Below are 20362 nucleotides of genomic sequence, written 5' to 3' on the forward strand. Positions count from 1 at the left end.
ATCGATTGACAGCCCTAATATATATATATTGATAAGAAACAAACATTTATTTTGAATAAAATCTTACATTCTTTGTTATGGTGTTTTCTTTATATTACATCTATACAAATTCTTGATCCTATACCACACATTTATTTGTAGAAAATGCAGCACAAATTCATAAATTACACATTTACAAATCTTGAGAACATTAACACACTGAATGCAGACAGATTTGTTCAAGGGCTTGGGACAAAATTGTCATTCTAGCTTTTGGGGGGCCTATCTTGAAGATGTCTACCGCCCCACAGAATCAACGAGAGGGAACCAATTCATTTAAAAAGAAAATAGGCACATTTAGTTTGAATCACCTAAATTCACATCTATCTCTGATCAGTCAACATCATATTTACAGAGCTTGGCAGCTAAACCCGCTAGGCTTTATTTTATGCTGTGACAGATTTGTCTCTATTTACTAAGCACATAAACTTAGTTTAGCCAGAGTCACTTACATACAAGGATTTATCGCAACAAATAAAAGATTTTGGCAGAAAAAGGGCCTTGTGCTTGGGGTGCTTAACAAATGAATCCAAGTAGCCTCACAATTCGAAAGGAAGCACATTAATACTCCCTAATATAAAATAACAGAGCCCAGCACGTAAATCTAAATGAGATATGTGATGTACAGAACACAAAACAAGGGAAGAGCTGCCGCCAACACATCTAGGAGAACAAACTAGAACAGGTTGAGGTTGGGGGATGGGTAACGGGGAAATCTGCCGTGTGATGTACGAGTAAACAGTAGAACCAGTTTCTAAAGAACTAGTGCAAGTTTGTCATAAAGACTCCTTGTTGACTCCTCTTCAAAGACGGTGTGTCACCCTCCTGTCTGAAAGCCTGCGCTGATCAGCTGGCCCCCATCTTCACACGGATCTTCAACAGATCTCTGGAGCTGTGTGAAGTCCCCTCCTGCTTCAAACGCTCCACCATCATCCCGGTTCCCAAAACATCCTCCATCACTGGACTGAATGACTACAGGCCCGTCGCCCTGACGTCTGTGGTCATGAAGTCCTTTGAGAGACTGGTATTGACCCATCTGAAGGGCATCACAGGCCCCCTGCTGGACCCTCTGCAGTTTGCCTACCGGGCAAACAGGTCAGTGGATGATGCAGTCAACATGGGGTTGCACTCCATCCTGCAACACCTCGACTCCCCAGGGACCGACGCAAGGATGCTGTTCGTGGACTTCAGCTCAGCGTTCAACACCATCATCCCAGAAGTCCTGCTCACCAAACTCACCCAGCTCACTGTGCCGGCCTCCACCTGTCAGTGGATTACAAACTTCCTGATGGACAGGAAGCAGCAGGTGAGGCTGGGAGAAACAATATCCAGCACCCGGTCAGTCAGCACTGGTGCACCTCAGGGATGCGTGCTCTCCCCACTGCTCTTCTCCCTCTACACCAACGACTGCACCTCAGGAGACCCATCTGTTCAACTCCTAAAATTTGCAGACGACACATCAGTCATCGGCCTCATCCGTGATGATGACGAGTCTGCATATAGGCGGGAAGTTGAACAGCTGGTCCTGTGGTGCGGTCGCAACAACCTAGAGCTGAACACGCTTCAGACTGTGGAGATGACAGTGGACTTCAGGAGGAGCCCCCCAGCCCCCCCTCACCATACTCAATAACACTGTGTTGGCTGTGGAATCCTTCAGGTTTCTGGGATCCACAATCTCCCGGAACCTGAAGTGGGAAACTAACGTCAAGAAAATCATCAAGAAGGCCCAGCTGATCATGTTTTACACCGCAGTTATAGAGTCTGTTCTGTGCACCTCAATCACTGTCTGGTTTGGATCGGCCACCAAACTAGACCAGAACAGACTCCAACGGACAGTCAGGTCTGCAGAGAAGATCATCGGTGCCAACCTGCCCACCATCCAAGACCTGTACACCTCCAGAGTCAGGAAACGGGCAGGAAAAATCACTGCAGACCCCTCCCACCCCGGACACAAACTATTCAAACTCCTCCCCTCTGGTAGACGCTACAGATCACTGTTCGCCAAAACCTCCAGACACAAAAACAGTTTCTTCCCCCTCGCCGTCTCACTACTGAACAATAACCCACTGTAGCATATATATTTATTAGGGCTGGGCAATGATTACAATTTTTAATCGCGATTAATCGCATGATTTCCCTGATTAATCGCATTTGTATACGCAAAATCCATAATTAATTCAAAAGTAGTGTATAGCGCACTTCTATTTTAAATGTTCTGCCATATGAATGAAAGTGCCATAACATTTGTTGTCCCTGTTAGAGTGAGACACCAGAAAACACTTTCAGTGCAGTTTGTCAATTCCTAGAACTTGACACTTATTTTAAATGTACTGCCATATGAACTAAACTAAAATGAACTATACATGCCTAAAAGGTGCCTAATATTTCTAGACTGAAATAATATCGGCATTATAATTATTATAACTATGAGGATTTTTTAGTTGCCTATTTTGTGGAGCCCCTCAGGACGTGGTGCCCTACGCACAGCGCGTAGTGCGCTATGGGAGCGGCGGCGCTGGTCGTAGTTTACAGCATGCCCATAAACAACAATGCAACTAGTGGAGGCGGCAAGGTGCTCCGTGTTGCCAGATTGGAGATGGTGAAGTATCGTACCAAAGGCTCAAAATGGTTGAATTTGGAGGATAATTATCTTGTATCTGGCAACCCTGAGATCGGTCGACCAATGACTGCTCTCTATTCTGTCAGCTCACGCAAGAAGGTGGAACGTAAGGGAGATACCATTTCCAAAACTTGTAAGGGGTAAATACTAGTTTATGAAAACCCAGAGAAACACAAATATCCGACGAAGCAAAATCCCGGACGTTTTTGGAATCCCTGCCGGACGCATTTGTTAGGTCTCAAAAGCAGGACATGTCCGGGGAAAACCGGACGTCTGGTTACCCTAACTAACCGGCCTGCAGTAGCTCTCCACTTCGCTGTGGCATTGGTTCGCTTCTCTTGGTTCATCTCCTCCCTGCAGCGTCGTCTGCCGAAGCCTCGCTCCACTGTGTGCCATTTAAAATCTCCGTACTCTTCTCCATGTTTGTTAAACCGCGAATGACTTTCTTTTCCGGTTCCGCAGCAATCAGTAGCAGACTTTTACAAAATAAAAGCCTGTGAGCAACACACTTTTGCAATAATAAAATAAATAATAAAACCTGCGTTAACGCGCGATAAAATAATTGTCGGCGTTAATTAATTGATGCGTTAACGCAAGATTAACGCGTTAACGTGCCCACCCCTAATATTTATCCCTTCTCTTCTCGCACTCTCCACTTCTTCTGGCGCTGCTGTATATAGCCATTCCTCTTATATATACTTTAAGTCACTTTCTAAAACTTCTTAGACCGTTGCACTGTTTTGCACTGTTGTTCTGTTCTGCACTATTTGTTTTGTTTGTTCTGTATTGTATTGTGTTGTAATGTACATTTTGTGTCAGCACAGAGACACTTTACCAAGACAAATTCCTTGTTGTGCAAACTACTTGGCCAATAAAACTGATTCTGATTCTGATTCTGAAATGACACTTATCAAATTTATTATGTCTCCATTTGTGTTAGATGAACTTTTAAACTCACTTTTTAAAACACCAACCTACAGATGTCAATTGTGAAAGCTATACCAGCACATGCACTAGGTTAGTCTGTTCTTAAAACATTGTCTCTTTGGTATGTTTGTGTTAAATGTATTCCGTCTTTCAAAGACAATATCTTTGTCAATAAAAAACAGTTTAAAATAAATATGCTGATGGATAAAAAATCAGATGTCGTGAGATGAAGAGGACACAAACTGTAATTCACAAAGATTTGCGGATGAGAAGAATCCAGTGTTGCTTTATTTCTTTTCACGAGATGGCCTCTAGAAGACCTTTTTTTTTTTTAAAGAAATGCAAATGCGACATCACACCAAGAAAAAAAACAATGTCACATTCTCATAAAGCGCTCTTGGCATGAACAAACAGCAACATCGACAATAAATAAAATGTTGGCGAACAAAATAAAACTTTGTGAACAAAAAATACTCAGGATTGCATATCAAAACAAGACAAAATGTACTTGGCACAAATTAAATAAATTTAAGTCATTTTCAGATTGAGTGAAGCTACTCTGTCCATTGCTGTGTGAATCTGATTGTCATCCACAGTTAGCATCGAGTATGTGCGTGTACTGTACACAAAAGACACAGATGGCTGATGAAACTAAAATAGACTAATTCCAACAAATTGCCAGAACTCAATATCTTACGTTGTCAGTACCTTGACCTTCATAGTCATACTCCCATGTTTGCACTAAACACAACTGCAGGTACATGTGCAAGAAAACCATTGCCACAATGCTAATCCAATATGTATGCACATAGTGGAGGATTCAATAAGTTACCAGTGATGTCTGAGTTGACTTCAGTACAGGTGCTTGGCATGTGTTCAATTTAAATGAAGGAAATACAGAGAATAAAAGACACTTTGGTATTTTGTGGATCAGGGGGTTGAACTATGCATCCATTAAACACATTTTCAGATCCAGTCTTGTTCTAAATAGATTTTGGACATGATTATAGTGATGCCAGGACACTCATCACACACAAATATTGTGGTTATGCTCATATCATCGATCTTAAATCATTTTTGACCCGTGATGGCAGTCCAGTGGGATCTGCCTTGTGATGATGACCAACTGAGAGGTACATAAATAAAAAGGTGTTTTTAAAATAGGATATAAACAAAGCAAAGTAACAGAACACTTTTACAAAAAGCCACTTGACGTATTTTTTAGACAACAGGATGACTCCTCTCTCTCTCAGAAAGTGAGTCTCCTGTCATAGACGTTTAGACTAAATCCTTCTGTCTTTGTTTGTGCTCTGTCTCTCCATCTGTCTCAGCAGGGCATATGCAGTGCAACACGAACATCTCCAATCTTGACTTCCCAAAGCAAAGGAACAAAACGACGTCATGTATTCTACACCCATATAAAAATAAATCAATCGCAAACATGGAAAGATACATCTCATATATACAATAAACTCCTATATAAAATAGCTTTTATGTACATATAGACAACGGACAACAATACAATAATTGACCTGTACAATGTACACCTGAACAGTTAAGACAGGCGAGAGGTACTGAAGTGTATGGCTTGATTGGGACATTTTTTAAATATTTACAGACATCAACTTTACATCCTTTACATGTTTTCAACTTCCCTGGAATGAAGAGGTCTATGGAGAGCCCCATGCCTCACCTTCGTTTCCATTTGAAGAATTGGTCCGCAGAACCTATTCAGCCCCATAATACTTTGCAGTCAAATGCACTCTCAGCTCTCCTTTGGTGACATATATGACGGGAGAGTCCTAAAACCATTTATGAAGCTGTTTATCACTTGGATCCATTAAAAAGAGATTAGTTGGACTATTGAACTTTGTGAAGACCTAGACTTTCTTCTATTCCTCTTGAAAAGATCAACCAGTTATGGACATCCCCTTTACTTCCACAAAGGTTAGATGCCAATAGACTCCAGTGTGTGACCTCAGACAGCCCTGCTTTGGTGCTGACATTTAGTCCATGTGTCCTCGAGGGATACCCAAGGTGCACTTTGTATCTTCCCAGGCTGGAGGGTCTTGTAGGTAAAGTCATGGACTTTTATCCTTCCTCCTAAGGAGTCCTTCAGTAGTGTCCTCGTGGAGGTTCAGCACAAGATGGAAAGCCCTTCAGTAGTGACCAATTGACCAGCAGTGGGGTCATACGTCCCAGCCAGGTAGTAGAGGTCCGGGGAGGTACTGTTCGGCTTCTGATTGCGAGTCAGACACTCGTACTCCTCCCTGCTCACCACCTGGCACTTATGAGAGATTGTCTGGACGTCATTCTCATCCTCGTGACACGACTGGTAAAGGGCATGCTGGATAGAGAAAAGACAGGAGAAGTTGCATCGTTATATTTGGGAACCAAAAAAGAACAAATATTGTCATTTGAAAGTTCCCCTCGGCTCCAAAGGACTAACAGTCCCCATAAAATGGTGACCGACACCACGGCTCACCTTTCCATCTCGATGCCGCTTGCCCAGCTTGGTCTCTTCAGGGTGGTAGAACCACTTGACTTTGACCACCATGCTGGAGGTCCAGGATTCCCAGAAGTTCTCAATACGACCAACGTATGGGAGGTTAGGACGTCCAGCTGAGAGGAACACGGCACAGTCTCCCACTTTCACTGTGTCTCTGCCTCGCACGATGGCCTTATAAAACAGCTTCCTGGCCTTGCCCTTCAGACCTCGCCGCTGTGGAAAACCAAACACAAGTATTGTTTGATAATGATGATGATTAATAATTATTGCCTCTCTTGATGTCTAGCTTAGTATTCTAAAAGAACTGCATTGATGATATGAAAGACAATTACAAATATTTGCTAAACTGATGCATTAGAAACACGGAGAGTCTGATCTCACCTGTGTGGGGTTTCCTGACCACCTCCACATTTGTCGCCCTGCTATAAATGCTGACATCTTAGGCCTTGGAATAAATGACGCGTCATCTGGAAGCATCCTAGGTTTCTTCACAAAATCCTTCGATGTTTTAGAGGTGGAGCTGGTGCATTCTTTCCTCTTCAGGGACTTGTTGGAGATCTGGTCCGAGGGGTTTCCTTTGGCGTTGGCACCAGCAACAGCTTTGGCCACAAAAGAGTGCTGGTGTGGCCGTGACGACGTGGACGGTTCAGAAGGTTGCAGGAGGCCTCGGTGGGAAGACATACAACTCTGAAGCATCAATGCAGAACTGTCCTCATCCTCTGAGCTGTAAGAGGAATCATTATCCGAGGAGCACAAGCTGGAACTGGAGATAGACCCTGAAGAGGAGGAGCTTGAAGAACCAGAAGACGATGAGGAGACCGAGAGACGAGACAGGAAGCGGCCAGCCGTCCTTAATCCTCCTGAGGCTGCAGCCAGTGCAGCCGTCCTTAGTCCACTTGAGGCTGCAGCCAGTGCAGTTGTCCTTAGTCCACTTGAGGCTGCAGCCAGTGCAGTTGTCCTTAGTCCACTTGAGGCTGCAGCCAGTGCAGTTGTCCTTAGTCCACTTGAGGCTGCAGCCAGTGCAGTTGTCCTTAGTCCACTTGAGGCTGCAGCCAGTGCAGTTGTCCTTAGTCCACTTGAGGCTGCAGCCAGTGCAGTTGTCCTTAGTCCACTTGAGGCTGCAGCCGGTGCAGTTGTCCTTAGTCCACTTGAGGCTGCAGCCAGTGCAGTTGTCCTTAGTCCACTTGAGGCTGCAGCCAGTGCAGTTGTCCTTAGTCCACTTGGGGCTGCAGCCGGTGCAGTTGTCCTTACTCCACTTGAGGCTGCAGCCGGTGCAGCCGTCCTTAGTCCACTTGAGGCTGCAGCCAGTGCAGTTGTCCTTAGTCCACTTGAGGCTGCAGCCGGTGCAGTTGTCCTTAGTCCACTTGAGGCTGCAGCCGGTGCAGTTGTCCTTAGTCCACTTGAGGCTGCAGCCAGTGCAGCCGTCCTTATTCCTCCTGAGGCAGCTGGTGCAGTCCTCTTCCTCTCTTCCTCTTCCAGATCAGAGTTAGAGCTGTCACAGTCTCTGAAGCCCAAGTCGCCATATTCATCCAGACGCAGAGAATAGGAGGGCTTTCTTTGGGGTGTGGTTCCTTTCCGGAGAAGTTCTACTTTGGAGGCGCCGCCCTTTTTGTTGTCCTGAACCAGCAGGACTGGGTGACAGTAGGCGTCTGTCCGGGGCATGCCACCCACACTGGAAGAGCCACCTCGCAACATCAGAGCCTTGCTGTTCTTTGTCTTGGGGGAGGTGACTCCTTCATGATCCAACTTGACTAAGAACTCTTGTCCAGACTTCCTGCTTCTTGGCACAGTAAGCTCATCTTGCCTGCGCCTCTGGCCATGTGTCCCACTCCTTGGCACCAGAGATAAACCTTGATTTGGTCCTGTAGACTGAGTACAGAAGGAAGAGTAGCCATTTGCAATGCTGCTGAAGGAGTCCACCTCAAAGGAGCTGCTGCTGAAAAGGCCTTTGGCCGGGGTGGAGGCCAACGGCTGGCTCCTAGCCAAGGGGAACAGGTCATCTTCCGGCCCTCTTAAGGCTTTCCTGGGTGCCCCATTGAGCTCGAACAGGTTGTCGGAAGACCTCTTCCTGGTGTTGCCCAACGAAGGCCAACCCAGGAAAGGTGAAGGATTTTTATTGGCATTCTCAGCCTGCTGTTGCTGCTGCTTTTGTTTTTTCCCAGACCCTTTTGGTCTCCCTATAATGAATAAAACACGTCATGTTATTTTAGCTCAGATTATGAAACACGTGCACTGAGCATTGTATTTGACACACCTCTAAATCCTGTGGTTGTAAAATGTTTTTACTCCCCCCCGCCCCCCATTTTTACTTCTAGCCAAGAACCCATGGCTTTCAAAGATGGCTAAAATGTCAGGTTAAATCCAAATATATGTTTGAGATAAAATGACACTTGAGACATTTGGAATATTTACATTTGATGTAATTGTGCAGCTATAAAAACATGTTTTGCTTAAATCCGTAGCTCAAGGTAAGCAGTAGCTTTAAGGATTTGTTTTGTGTGATCCTACACTTGAAATAAATCTAAACTTTCCATCTTCTCTGTAGCTAACAATAAGAGTTTCATATGTTAAATATTACCTGGTCTTCTTTTGTGAAGAAGGGGAGGTTGGCTGTTGGTTAAAGTATTGATGAGGTTGTAACTGTCAGAAGGCCGGTCACTCAGAGGGGCCTGCTCCAGACCAGAACCTCTCTTAACCTCGCTGGGTATCAGCAGGGCCGGGGATGACTCTCCACCTAAGGACAAGGGGCAGGTGATTATTAGCATTTATTACATGTAGACAAAACAGTGCAACATGAAAACATTCCCAGTGACGAGGAGAGGAGGTACACACAGTGAATCTGGTATCCAGGAGGCAGGAGGCGGATGTTCGGGAGAGAAATCTTCCCCCTGTCTCCATCATCAAACTCTATCATCACTCCTGCTTGCTTCCCTTCATCCGATGAACCACCTCCAAGAGAAGAAAAAAGCACTTCCTTAGGTGAGCAGGAATATCAGCAAATACAAAGAAATGATCGTACAGATGCAGTACGAGTGAATGTGTACATGCAGAGGGTAAACCGCAAAACAAATATTTAAAAAGTTGCCGTCTCACCTCTGCGAACGTAGCCAGGGTACAAGCAGCGCGAGCGCTCGCTCCAGTAAGCGCACACCCTGGTTCCTTCACTCAGCACAGCCTCTGCCTCTGGCCGTACATCCAGGACCTGAAGGCCACACCAAAACATAATTAAGATTCATTACAGACTGCACACACACACACACACGCGCTCACATACATACATAAAAACAGTGTGAGAGCCATAGAGCATTGTGCATGGGGCAGCCACTGTGCCACATTTCCAAGCGGCACTTATCTCATGCCAATGTGCCAGTCAGGGATGAAAAGAACGGAAGCCATGATGCAGTAAATCCTGACTTGCTGAGTAATACTAAAGAGGGCCTGAATAGAGGGCTTGTGATTGCAGGTTGCCAGATCCTCCCTCCAACAATGCAGGCAGCCCCAGCATCCGCCACTCACTGGGGGTTCTTTCAGGTTGCTTTCATTTACTGTTGCCATGGCGAGGGACCCTTTGACTGATGAGGTGTGGATGCGGGTGTGTGTGCGCGCACGGGAGTAGGAGCGCGGTGAAAATCGGGGCGTCGGTGTCAAAGTCAAATAAATGGCTTTGGGACTAATTTAAAGACAAGATAGTGGAAGTATTGCATAATTAGGACCAGCTGCTATCTGATCAGTGTTTAAATAAGAGCAAAGTGCTTTGTGTCGCACTGACGGGGGAATGAATGAGCTCATGTGGAGGAGAGCAGGAGGAAGCACGTGATGAAATAGTAAAGGAACACATAGAAGTCCGATCTTCCACTGCAGAGCAACAGGCACTTGGTGACCACTGCTACAGTAACACATGGCCAATAAAAGGAGATAAGCAATAGCAGGTGGGGCTTTTTGTGAGAACTCTTACACAAACAAAAAACGTCCTTACTACAAAGTAGGTTTAATTGAATCCGATACACTTGCTATTTATACATCTCAGTTAACTTTAAACACATGTTTCCTGTGAGGGGAAACAAAGCAGGGTTTCAAAGTTCCTCACAATATTTACAGAATATTCTATCCTGCTTTAATAGAAAACACAAAGGTTGTGGCGAGGGACTTTAAGTGGAAATGTATGCCGATTAAGTTTCTTTCACACAGTTCACTTCTCACACGCTCCACTTCTCTATAACCGAAAGGAAATTGGATTACATGTAGTCTATAATATGTGTAAAGTTGTCACCATTTACATTTATATGTATTACGATAAAATACGCTCACAAAACATTAAAAACTGTGTTCAAGTGATCGTGCCCTTTGGCAGCTTGTCCTTTCCCCGACTTAGAATGATGTCAATTCATGAATCCGAGGCACGCTGGTGCCAGTTGAACTCTGCTCGACTCCTCCGGGTCATCCTCTCTGGACAATATGTGCAAACACAACATCCTGCACCCTGTTTGTCAATAGTGGAGACGTATGCCCACAGTTGGAGAAGATGTCGGTATGATGGCTTTGCTTTCGTTGACCCAGCTGATCGTGCCGTTACAGCGTCCTCTCAGTCAAAAACAAAAAGTGGGATAAAGGTCACGCGCTGCAGTAAAAGCTTAAACTCCAAGCACACCAGGAAGCACGTATCACCTCAAGACAAATGAACACCGACCAAGAATGTGCTGCGGTTTCTACAATGTATAATTATGTCTCTTTACAAGGACTACTTAGAGAAACTAATTGTATCTTAACATATGAGTGAGTAACAAATTCAAACAATCTTGTGGTTTGGGGAAGAATCTTAACCAGCACAGGTGCGACTGAAAAACTAAAGGGGTGAACAATTTGATCGTGGAATATAGATACACATCTTATAATGTGGAGACTTTTGATCATTCCAGGTCATCATGAGTTTATTTTCATACATGATTGACTCTTATTGATCTGAGCCTTTAAGCAACTGCTACGAGGGGATGTAAAGTTCACATCATCTTCCATTTGAACTCCAAAAAGTGATTGGATCCACATGTTAGAGGGACTATCCGACTCGCACACAGAGCTGGGCTTCACAGACATATCCACAGACACTCGCTTTCACAAACCCAAAGATCCTGCTTCCATATGTTCATATACATTTAGGAGGTTTAATGGTTTCTACGACCATGAGAGACAGTCAAGAGAAAAAAAGGAGGGACTGGCAGAGCAACAGAGAGGCTGGAACGCTATGGAGAATTGCAGAGGGGGAGAAAGATGTTTAAGAGAAGGAAAAAAAAGTGTTGAGTGACCCAGAAGACCAAACAACTGAGGGGTTTTCCTGTACCCAAGAGTGTTTTAGTGCAGTGAGGTGAACTTACAGCTTCCTGCAGCAGCTGCTCCAATGAATAGATTCTTGGGCGGTTTCCTCTTTCACCGTAGATAACAATGCTAAAGCTAGGGGGGGAAAAGCACAGCAACATATATTTTCAGATGCTTGTCTTATGCTTGCCTGGCTCCCCCATGTCATGTGTTACTCCCACACTGCTGTTGTCAAAGCATCTTTCTGCTGGCTGAGCTGGAGGGGCCTTATTGATGGTCGGGTTTGTAAAGGAAGGAAACGGGAAGGAAGTCCTCTTTTTGTGTGATCCCCAACACACCATGTATGTGTTGATGTCTGGAAGGATGTGCTAACCTTTCGGGTAATTCATCAATTTGATTTCCCACCACCTCTAGCCAAGCCTCAGCTTTTACATGGCAATGCCACTGAGAGCACGTTTTTAACTCGCATGCAGAACGAACACTGACAAAAAAACATGTAAACACATCACGGTAACGTGAAAGAAGCAATCCTTCCACATCTACTTCGTTTGGTCCGATCTGAATGTGGGAACGCCTTGTGTTTGTTGTATCATCCTCAGTTTGATGTCAACATTAATAACCAAAATACTCTGATGAAGGTATTCAAATATATGACATGTGTGTATTGAAAAACACCCGACGGCCCACTTGAACCGCTGCATGTGTGCTTACATGTCGGGTAGTTCCAGTGTGTGGACTCTGGCTGCGTAGAGAAGCTCGTCGTCCTTGGAGATCAGCACCTTCAGTCCATCGGTTAAGAGCTCTTTGGTCACGACGCACTTCGGAACTGCAGAAGGAAAAAGCAAACGCCACATTTGATATATTTCCCGACATCCCTGAAAGTATCTGCTGCTCGAAACACTGCAACAAGACATCCGGCGTTGCCTCCGACCTTCGGGGCCTCTGTTGCTGAACGAGCGGCTGCTGTCTTCCTCTTCTTCTGAGAAGCTGCTGCCATCCATCTGAAAACCCTCGTCGGCCGCGAAGCTCTCCAGCAGCCGACTGACGGCTCGTCCCTTTGGCTGTAAAACACATCCGACGAAAGAAGGGAAGAATAAATGGATGCAGGAATGGACGAGAGCATCAATGTGGAGATGGAAAGTGTGATCGAAGAAAAAATAAATTATTTAGCGTGCTACTTAAAGTCGCAATTAACCGCAGGGGACTTCACTGTGCCTGTACGATCTCCGATCAGTCGCCATTTGTTCACTCCCAGCAGAAGGTGTGAGCCACCCCCTTCCCACATCTTTTCTCCCATCCTCTCCTCCCCTCAGATTACTCAGCAGGAGGTTGAGCTATGTGCGATATGCTAAGTACTATTAATAGTTCTACAGTAACTGTCCTCAGGGTGAGAAATCTAGGGCAGTAAGAAATTAGAAAGCATTCGTGAAGGAATATATGAAGACATTTTTGTCGAATTGGAGTCTGTTTGGCGGTTTCCCGAGGACGGTTTGAGTTCACCGCTCACTCGTACCTGCTGGTCCTTGTTCCTTCGTCCCCTGCTGCCCTCCTCGCTCTGTGAAGATGGGCCCCCAACTGACCAGCCACTTCTCCTCTGTTGAAGACGACGTGAGGGCGGACAAGATGGGTGGTAAGAGTGTGACATAGCTTCACAAGCAGCCTGGTTACGGTCCATTTGTGCACAAACATGATCGAAGAAGGATTTATGTGCAGAGATTAGTCGTATAAATTATTGATAGATCAAAATATTGCATGCTAACCTTGTTGATCGCTCCTCTCAGCATGGTGCTCTTGCGGGTCGCCCTTTTTAGCCTCTCACTGGTGGTCGGGAAGGTGGCCAGTCCCAGGCTCCTCCGGTAGCGGTTGCCTCTGGTCCCCAGACTGCCCCACCGAGGCTCTTTGGACCTGGGTCCACATGGCCTTCTGACCCCCTCCGACCGGTGATCTTCGCGGCTTTTTTTGACTGCAGTGGCCAGGCCCAGCCTGCAGGGGGGCTTCTTCCTTACTTTGACCTCCCCTTCGGCTCCAGACAGACTCTGTGAGCCTGTGCGGTTCAATTCAAGAAACAGATTTAGAGCAGGCTAACGGACCAGAAGGAGAAACACTCAACAGATGCTTCCCACGAGGAGGCGGGGCAGCTGCGTTGACTTATGAAGCCGTTTCAAAGGACGCTCTCACCATAAAGCTCCTGTCTCTGTTTTTTGTTCCTGGCTTTCTGGTTGGCCTCCAGTTTTACAACAGAGGAGGGACTCGGACCTGTCACGGAGGAGCTGGAAGTGACTTCCCTTCGGGGCTGGGCTCGGTAGTCTCGACCTTCATCAGTATCATAACTGCCTTCTTCTTCTTCCTCTTCTAAGAGAAATAGCAAATAAGTCGTTAGCAGCCAGTGAAGTTATTTAACGTACAGCTGACACTCCATCATTTCACAGACACTTCATTAGCATTTAAGTAAATTGTTTAACTGTTCGTAGAAGTGATGTATGAAGTGCTTTGCCTCGGTGGTATTTCCTGGTGTTAACGCTCGTGCTTCGGAGCTAATGTGCCAGGGAGTGTAGGAGTGAGTCTGTCGCTGCACTCCTTAAAGCGGCTCTTTGATCCGGCCTGCGGGTCTCCTGGGCTGTCGAACCTCTCACAGGCAAGCGTCCACAGCTGTGGCTGCACATCCAGCCCAGACCAGCCAATCGCTGAGGTGTCGACTATCGATGCACACCCCTGTCCGTTAAGTCAATACGTTTTTTTTCATTTTTAAAGCGGGTCGAATGTGATTGATGCACTGCAGCCCTTACTCATTAGATTTCTGGAGCATCGTATGTTTGTTTATGGTCAATGAGTCATTTCATCACATGGCTGTTCCATGAAACAGATAATATTTTCATCGCTAGCTAATTAGAAGTCCCCAGTTCACCTCACTGTCTTTGTTGGAGTAAAGGCGAGAGCCCAGTAGTCAACACTCGATCACACCAAGGTCTTTCTTACACCGAGAGGACACCGTTGCCATGTTGTGTTGCTGTGGCCAGTTTCATGACCCGACTTGTGTGCGTCTCACAAGCGGCTCTTTGGGGTCACTGACTCACCTTGATCAGAGGAGCCACTCTCCACAGGGGAGCTCTCGTCCTCCTCCGTCGCGTCACGTCTCTGGCGGTGATCTCTCGCTCTGGGCTGGCTCAGACGGGACGAGCCCTGTGTCAGGGCGGAGGATCCCTTTTGACGGCCATGGTGCACAAGTCCAGTCCAGCTGCCTTGGGGGCTACTGTCCACGCTGGCTGCTGAGAAAGTGAGCGAAACCGATCACAAATCTGGGTTAAGAATAGTATGTTCACGATTAAACTGTGTGAGAGAGAAAACCAGGGACGCACCAGTGCCAACACTGGTATCAGATGTCAGGCCAATACAAACTGTAATAGATGGATCGGATATTAAGATTAGGATAATACTTTGTTAGTCCCATATTGGTGACAAAGCTAAGAAAGCAATGTTCAAGTCAGGCCTGATGTTGCCCTTACACATAAAATAATGATCCCAGCCCCTTCCACACAGTGAGGCATACAAGATATAGATTAAACACTGGTATGGGATCAGGTCTATTAGATTCGATAGATTAGATAGTACAGATATCGCTATCGGGACTGGAATAGTCGGATCGGTGTAACCCTAATGAAAAAACAGCACATTGTGCTAAATAAAACTAAACGACACACGGCGCGATCAATGCGGCGACCGCCGGTCTCTACCTGTGTCACTCTGTCCCCCAGACTCTCGCCTGGACTCGGCTTTGCCGCTGCACTGGTTTCTGTGTCCATGCTTGGGGTTGGAGTTACAGGGCGAAACCTCCTTGTCTCTGGAGCCCGTCCCCGAGAGAATCTTTTTACACTGGGCTTTCTGTTTGAGCTGAGTCACGTCATCGGCCAGCTTGGAGCTGAGCATGCTGTGCAGGCTGCTTTTTCTGCAGCCCTGTGCTTTTATCTGCTGCAACAGAGAGAAATGAGAGAGTTACGCTCCCGGCAAAAAGCATCAGAACGTCAGAGGGATGGGCTCTCGTTTGTTCACACACAGAGAAGAAAAAGGAACAGTAGAAGCCCCAATGAAAAAGATATTAATATGGCGAGCGGCGGATTTGACTCCTGAGGGTAACACCTAATTAAAAAATAGTGTGCAACCAAGGAATATATCAAACGCAAAGAAACAAAGAGTGGCTTCTTTCATTTCTAGATGCATAGAGGACAAAAGGGAGGACGACGTCAAGGGGACCCTGACCTGTGTGCTGCTGAGCCGCTCAAAGCCTCGACTGGACAGCCTCTTCTTCCTTCTCTGGCTGTCACCGCCCCCTCCTAGGTCCTCAGGCGACAGCGCAAGCCCCGCCCCCATCGACCTGCCAGTCAAAACAAGGGAGAGGCATTCATTAGAGAAGAATGGCAGTGGTTTTGAAGAAAAAAAAGGGGTAGGACATCACAGGGGAAAACAGAGTTGAGTCACCTCTCTGTGGGATCTAATAAGTATCATTTCTATGTCTGATGAACAGAATGATTTTTTTTAAAAGACAGGGAGAGCCCAGTTTCTGAACCACACACATGAAAAATGGGGATCTACAAGGAAACTGGGATTGTTTGAGGGCAGTGTGGCATAAGAAGCCGTAACGCTTTATCTAGGGAGTGTCCGCGCAGCCTCTGAAGCTCTGGATAGCTTTGAAAGATGCACTGAATGGTTGGAAGGCATTGCATTTATGTGCAGCTCTTTTGTTCTCAGTGGATATCACAGCTCTCCAGTTGCATTTTCATATCACTGAGGTGCACTCTTTCCCCGACACTGAGCAGCAGCATCACAGGCCAACCACTCCAAATGCCCTTGAATTTCCCCCTGGAAGTCTGCCCATAAACCACAGCGACGTGAGCCAGGCCGTGCTCACACACGAGATGAACTTCCCCTCTCCGAGTGTGCGTGCAGCCCAGGAAATCAGTAACATGTACAGAGTAAGCGTGGCTTAAATGTGAAGATGATAAATAAGGCACATTCAATGTTCCAAGTTAGTTCTTTGTCAAAGCCTTCGACCACGTACAACTCTGTGTGCGCTGCTTTCTTTTGTTATTTTGTATGAAAGCCTTGATTGTGTGTAAATCTCATAATCAAGAATGCATCTGACAGCGAATGAAGGCGATTGTCGGGCAGTGGGACAGCGGTGGCAGTGAAGTGTGAGGCGGAGCCCGCCACGGCTTGCCTTCCGCTGCTGACAAACACACTCTGACAGAGTCCCTCCCCTCGTCGGGGGCTGAGCGTACAGTGACTAATTAAACAGAATTGATTAGCAGGGTTTGCTGGCTAGCAGCAACTCTCTCCAGCCCCCCCCCCCCCCCAATCAAAGCAGCACCACAAAGGACCCCCGTCCTTTACCCACAGGACTAACAGAGGCACACGCAAAGACAAACAATGCCTCCATAAATGCTCATCGGCACAGCTGCATCCATACCTAATTGCTCAGATGCTTAGAATGCGCAGGCAGGGCGGCTCGGATTTATCAGCCCACTAAAAGCCTACCACACACTGTGGTTGAAGCGAAATGAGAACGGGAAGGAGATACTATAAAGGATGGGCTGGTACCCACTGACCCACTGCCCTCCACCATAGCACCCATAGCGTCAGCGTCGCGTAGCGGCATGAGTGGCAGGTGCAGTACATGCTCTTACATAACCCTGCCATGTAACTCAACATGGGGCTAATCAGTCCCCAGTCGGTCCGTTCCTCGTTCAGATGTGTCACATCATTCTCTGCTGCACTGCACACACACACACACACACACACACACAGATCCACAGAAACAAAAGGGTGTACACCTGGCTGCCTCGAAGGAAGGTCCTTGAGCTGTGTCTCACATTTTAACAGAACAGAGTTGTGGTTCCCAAACATGCTCTGCAGGTCTTCTCTGTTGAATCATGCATCATATATTTTATTACGTTGCGCCACCCCTATTACCCCCCCCCCCTCTCTGTTTGGGAACCACTGGAATAAAGAGACAGACTGTAGTTGACTGTACTGTAGCCTGCAGATGACCATACAACCCGCATGTCGGCCCCCTCCCACCCCTCCCTCCCTCCATTGCCCCCCCGGCCCGCTACCCTTTCATTTGGGTGTCATTGTCACCCAGCATCAGCATCCCCACTCCGATCAGTGCTGGCCTGGCGAGGGGGGCAGGGCCACATGGGTGGAGGCAGAGTAGAGGTGACACCGCAGAGGGGCAGCTGGGAACACGGTGGACTGTTGCCCAGAAACCACAGTGAGAAAAGGAGGGAGAGGAGAAAATGGAACGAGGGAACGCGGCAAGGTGACATTTGGTGCTCTAAGCCCTTCCAAACCCTGATGACGAGGCTAATTGAAGCCCGACAGAAAACCTTTATCCTAGACCCTCTTGGTTTATCAGTTCCCCCTCCTCCACCAAACGGCACAAGCACCGCTGTTGAGTTACAAAGGCTGACGCTCGCACTTTTAAAAATGTCATCGATACATTTGGAGATGAACTGGGGTTCTTGTTTCTTGAATATCCCCCAATATGTATCCTTGATGATCTGTCTCTCTCCCTCTCTGGTTTCATTCCCTGGGTGCCAGGACTGTCTGACCGTCCTGTTATCCTCTGGCCCTCGGGTGACCCTGTGGGGCTGTAATGGCAGCGGTGTGTCACATCCCTTCTGCTGGGACAGATTACAAGAGAATTCACAGTACTCTAATTACATCCTCGGCCTGTCAATCCCCCCCACAAGCAGCCAGCTCCCTCCCCCTCCCCGACATTGATGAGCTCTACATCCACTGCAGTAATGCCACTGAGGTTCAAGATTAGCGGCGTGGAAGCCTCATCAGACTTGTGAGCAGTTTTCTACGTGGAGTCCGTATATCAAGCACGCATACATATGCGGTACAAGCAGACCTGCACACAACTGACTCTTATTATGTTGTACAATTAATGCCAGTGTTGATTAGATTTGAAAGGGTTCAAGTGGACTTCCTTGAATGGTTCAGCTGTGCGTTCTCCCATTTCCTGTTCATGCCAATGAGAGGACGTCCCTGTATGTCAGTGATACAGAGGGGCTAATCAGGCAAGATTGGACTGTAGCCAGACAGCGTCGATGGGCTGAGTGATACTCACTTGACTTTTCTTTGGCCCTCAGATGAGGACACTGGACCTGTGGTGAGGGTGGGTTTCCGCTTCCTCGGCCGCCCCGGTCCTCGCCGAGCCGGGCTGCGAGGTGTTTCCTCCTTCCTGCTCGCACACGCAGATGTAAACAGACAAGCGGGGTGAGGGGAAGTCTGACATTCTGAACCCAAAAGGTTGTTGCAGCAAAGAATACAGAAATGAATCCTCTGAAAACTAGAAAAAAAGTGTGTTTTAAATGTATATTCCTTTTGAAATCTCAGAATGCAAAATAGGTGGACATGAGCTTATGGGAAAGGAGGATAAGATCACACTCACTGATGATCGTGCTTCCTCTGAAGTTTGGCCAGCTCCTTTTGCTTCTCTTTGTAGCGGCGCTGCAGCTCAGCCAACTTCACACGCATCGCAAGCTCGGGACCGTCCATCGTCTCCATGCTACCTTTGGCCGGGCACACCTGAGGTATCATTGGTGGTTAATTTTTATCCTATTAACATCCTCAAGAAAATGCAAGAAGAATACATTCTTCAGGCGGTTATCTATTCATTTATTTAAATTTAATGAATGAATGAACTTTGTGCTTTGAGGCAATAACATTGATTCTTACTGGTTCATTGCGAGGTGTCCAACTGCATTTCCTACGTAAATTGAGCATCCTGCGGGCCGGGAAGTGTTGCCCTGAACCCGGACGGCTGTATTCCTGGGAGTCCTGCTCCAGAGCACGGGCTGTGGCCAGGGTCGCAAGGCTATGGAGGTCAAACATCAGCAACTCCTCTTCTGTGACTGGAACAGAATACATTCTTTGGTTCATGTTGTGTCCAACAATGCTTGATTAAAAAAACAAAACACTATTGAACCAGGCTAGTGTCCTTCAAAGTTGTCAATAGAAACTCATATCAATGTAAACAAAGATTTTGTACATGTGAGATTATTATCAAACGAGCACGTGTGGCTTCTTATTTTAGTAGCATCTTGTGATATGGTGAGAAGTGAGGAAGAAAGGAATGTAAGAAATTGTGCACATAAAACCAGTTTGAGGACGCAGCAGCATATCATTTCAGAGGTCATATCAATGTGGACTCGCCAGATGCTGCTCTATTAGTGGCCATCTGGGCCAAGCTCTCTCTCTCTCTCTCTCTCTCTCTCTCTCTATATATATATATATATATATTATACCTGCCTGTGGCACTGAACGGACCCTCCGACCTTCGAGCTGAAGACTGAATACCAGGCGTTGCACTTTAGTCACGGAGAAGAAACATGCAATTTTGTTTACAAAGTAACACTATCTTATGTCTTTAAAGTATACATATAGATATCAAAATATGTTGCATTACTTGTTTTGGTGAAGACTATTGTTGGGACTAGACATGTGTTGTCAACAATATGGCATCACAAAGACAACATCACTGCCTCTCGGATCAGTTGATGATAGCCTTTTTATAGAAAAGTCTTGTGGGAGCCGTTAAATACATTAGGATGCTGTGGTAAATACAAAACATCCTTTTGCATGAATAAAATCAAATAGATTTAAAAAACACGTGGCGCTTTGAAAAACAAGGAAGCTTTTAAAGGCACTTTAAAACAATGGGGTCTAATTAGCCAGGCAATGCTCCAGGGTGCTGGAAACATTGACTGCTTTTGTGATTACACACTAACTTTCAGTAACGTGTATGGGAGAGCGAGAAAAGACATTTGCTGTCTCTTTTCCCCCCTTGTGTGTGTATGTGTGTGTGTGCATTTGTGCACACGTGGGAATCAAACGACGGCGGGATGGAGAGACAGCTCTCTAAGGAAAGCTGGAAGGGAGTGAGGAAGGGAGGT

At 46.4% G+C, this 20362-nt stretch overlaps 1 protein-coding gene across 8 annotated transcripts in view; it reads right to left on the bottom strand.

Moving 5' to 3' along the window:
* Window positions 1–3844: 3844 nt before the first annotated feature.
* The window catches only part of LOC130188186 (BAH and coiled-coil domain-containing protein 1), a 70700-nt gene continuing 54182 nt past the window's right edge, over window positions 3845–20362 (bottom strand). For 3 of the 8 annotated variants that reach the window (XM_056406370.1, XM_056406369.1, XM_056406376.1), the window contains 19 exons: window positions 19146–19321; window positions 18859–18995; window positions 18535–18648; window positions 15660–15774; window positions 15137–15371; window positions 14762–14800; window positions 14480–14671; window positions 13584–13757; window positions 13166–13449; window positions 12919–12999; window positions 12337–12466; window positions 12117–12231; window positions 11465–11540; window positions 9189–9297; window positions 8928–9044; window positions 8674–8829; window positions 6477–8272; window positions 6072–6308; window positions 3845–5933 (listed from right to left, as the gene is read on the bottom strand). In XM_056406370.1, the coding sequence (XP_056262345.1) occupies window positions 5724–5933; window positions 6072–6308; window positions 6477–8272; window positions 8674–8829; window positions 8928–9044; window positions 9189–9297; window positions 11465–11540; window positions 12117–12231; window positions 12337–12466; window positions 12919–12999; window positions 13166–13449; window positions 13584–13757; window positions 14480–14671; window positions 14762–14800; window positions 15137–15371; window positions 15660–15774; window positions 18535–18648; window positions 18859–18995; window positions 19146–19321 (4493 nt within the window). In that variant the 3' untranslated portion in view covers window positions 3845–5723. The remainder of the gene's footprint in view (window positions 5934–6071; window positions 6309–6476; window positions 8273–8673; window positions 8830–8927; window positions 9045–9188; window positions 9298–11464; window positions 11541–12116; window positions 12232–12336; window positions 12467–12918; window positions 13000–13165; window positions 13450–13583; window positions 13758–14479; window positions 14672–14761; window positions 14801–15136; window positions 15372–15659; window positions 15775–18534; window positions 18649–18858; window positions 18996–19145; window positions 19322–20362) is intronic. The other 5 variants (XM_056406371.1, XM_056406372.1, XM_056406374.1 and 2 more) reach the window with 5 other exon arrangements.

Source organism: Pseudoliparis swirei, chromosome 23 (assembly GCF_029220125.1).
Source record: "Pseudoliparis swirei isolate HS2019 ecotype Mariana Trench chromosome 23, NWPU_hadal_v1, whole genome shotgun sequence".
NCBI classification, from domain to species: Eukaryota; Metazoa; Chordata; class Actinopteri; order Perciformes; family Liparidae; genus Pseudoliparis; species Pseudoliparis swirei.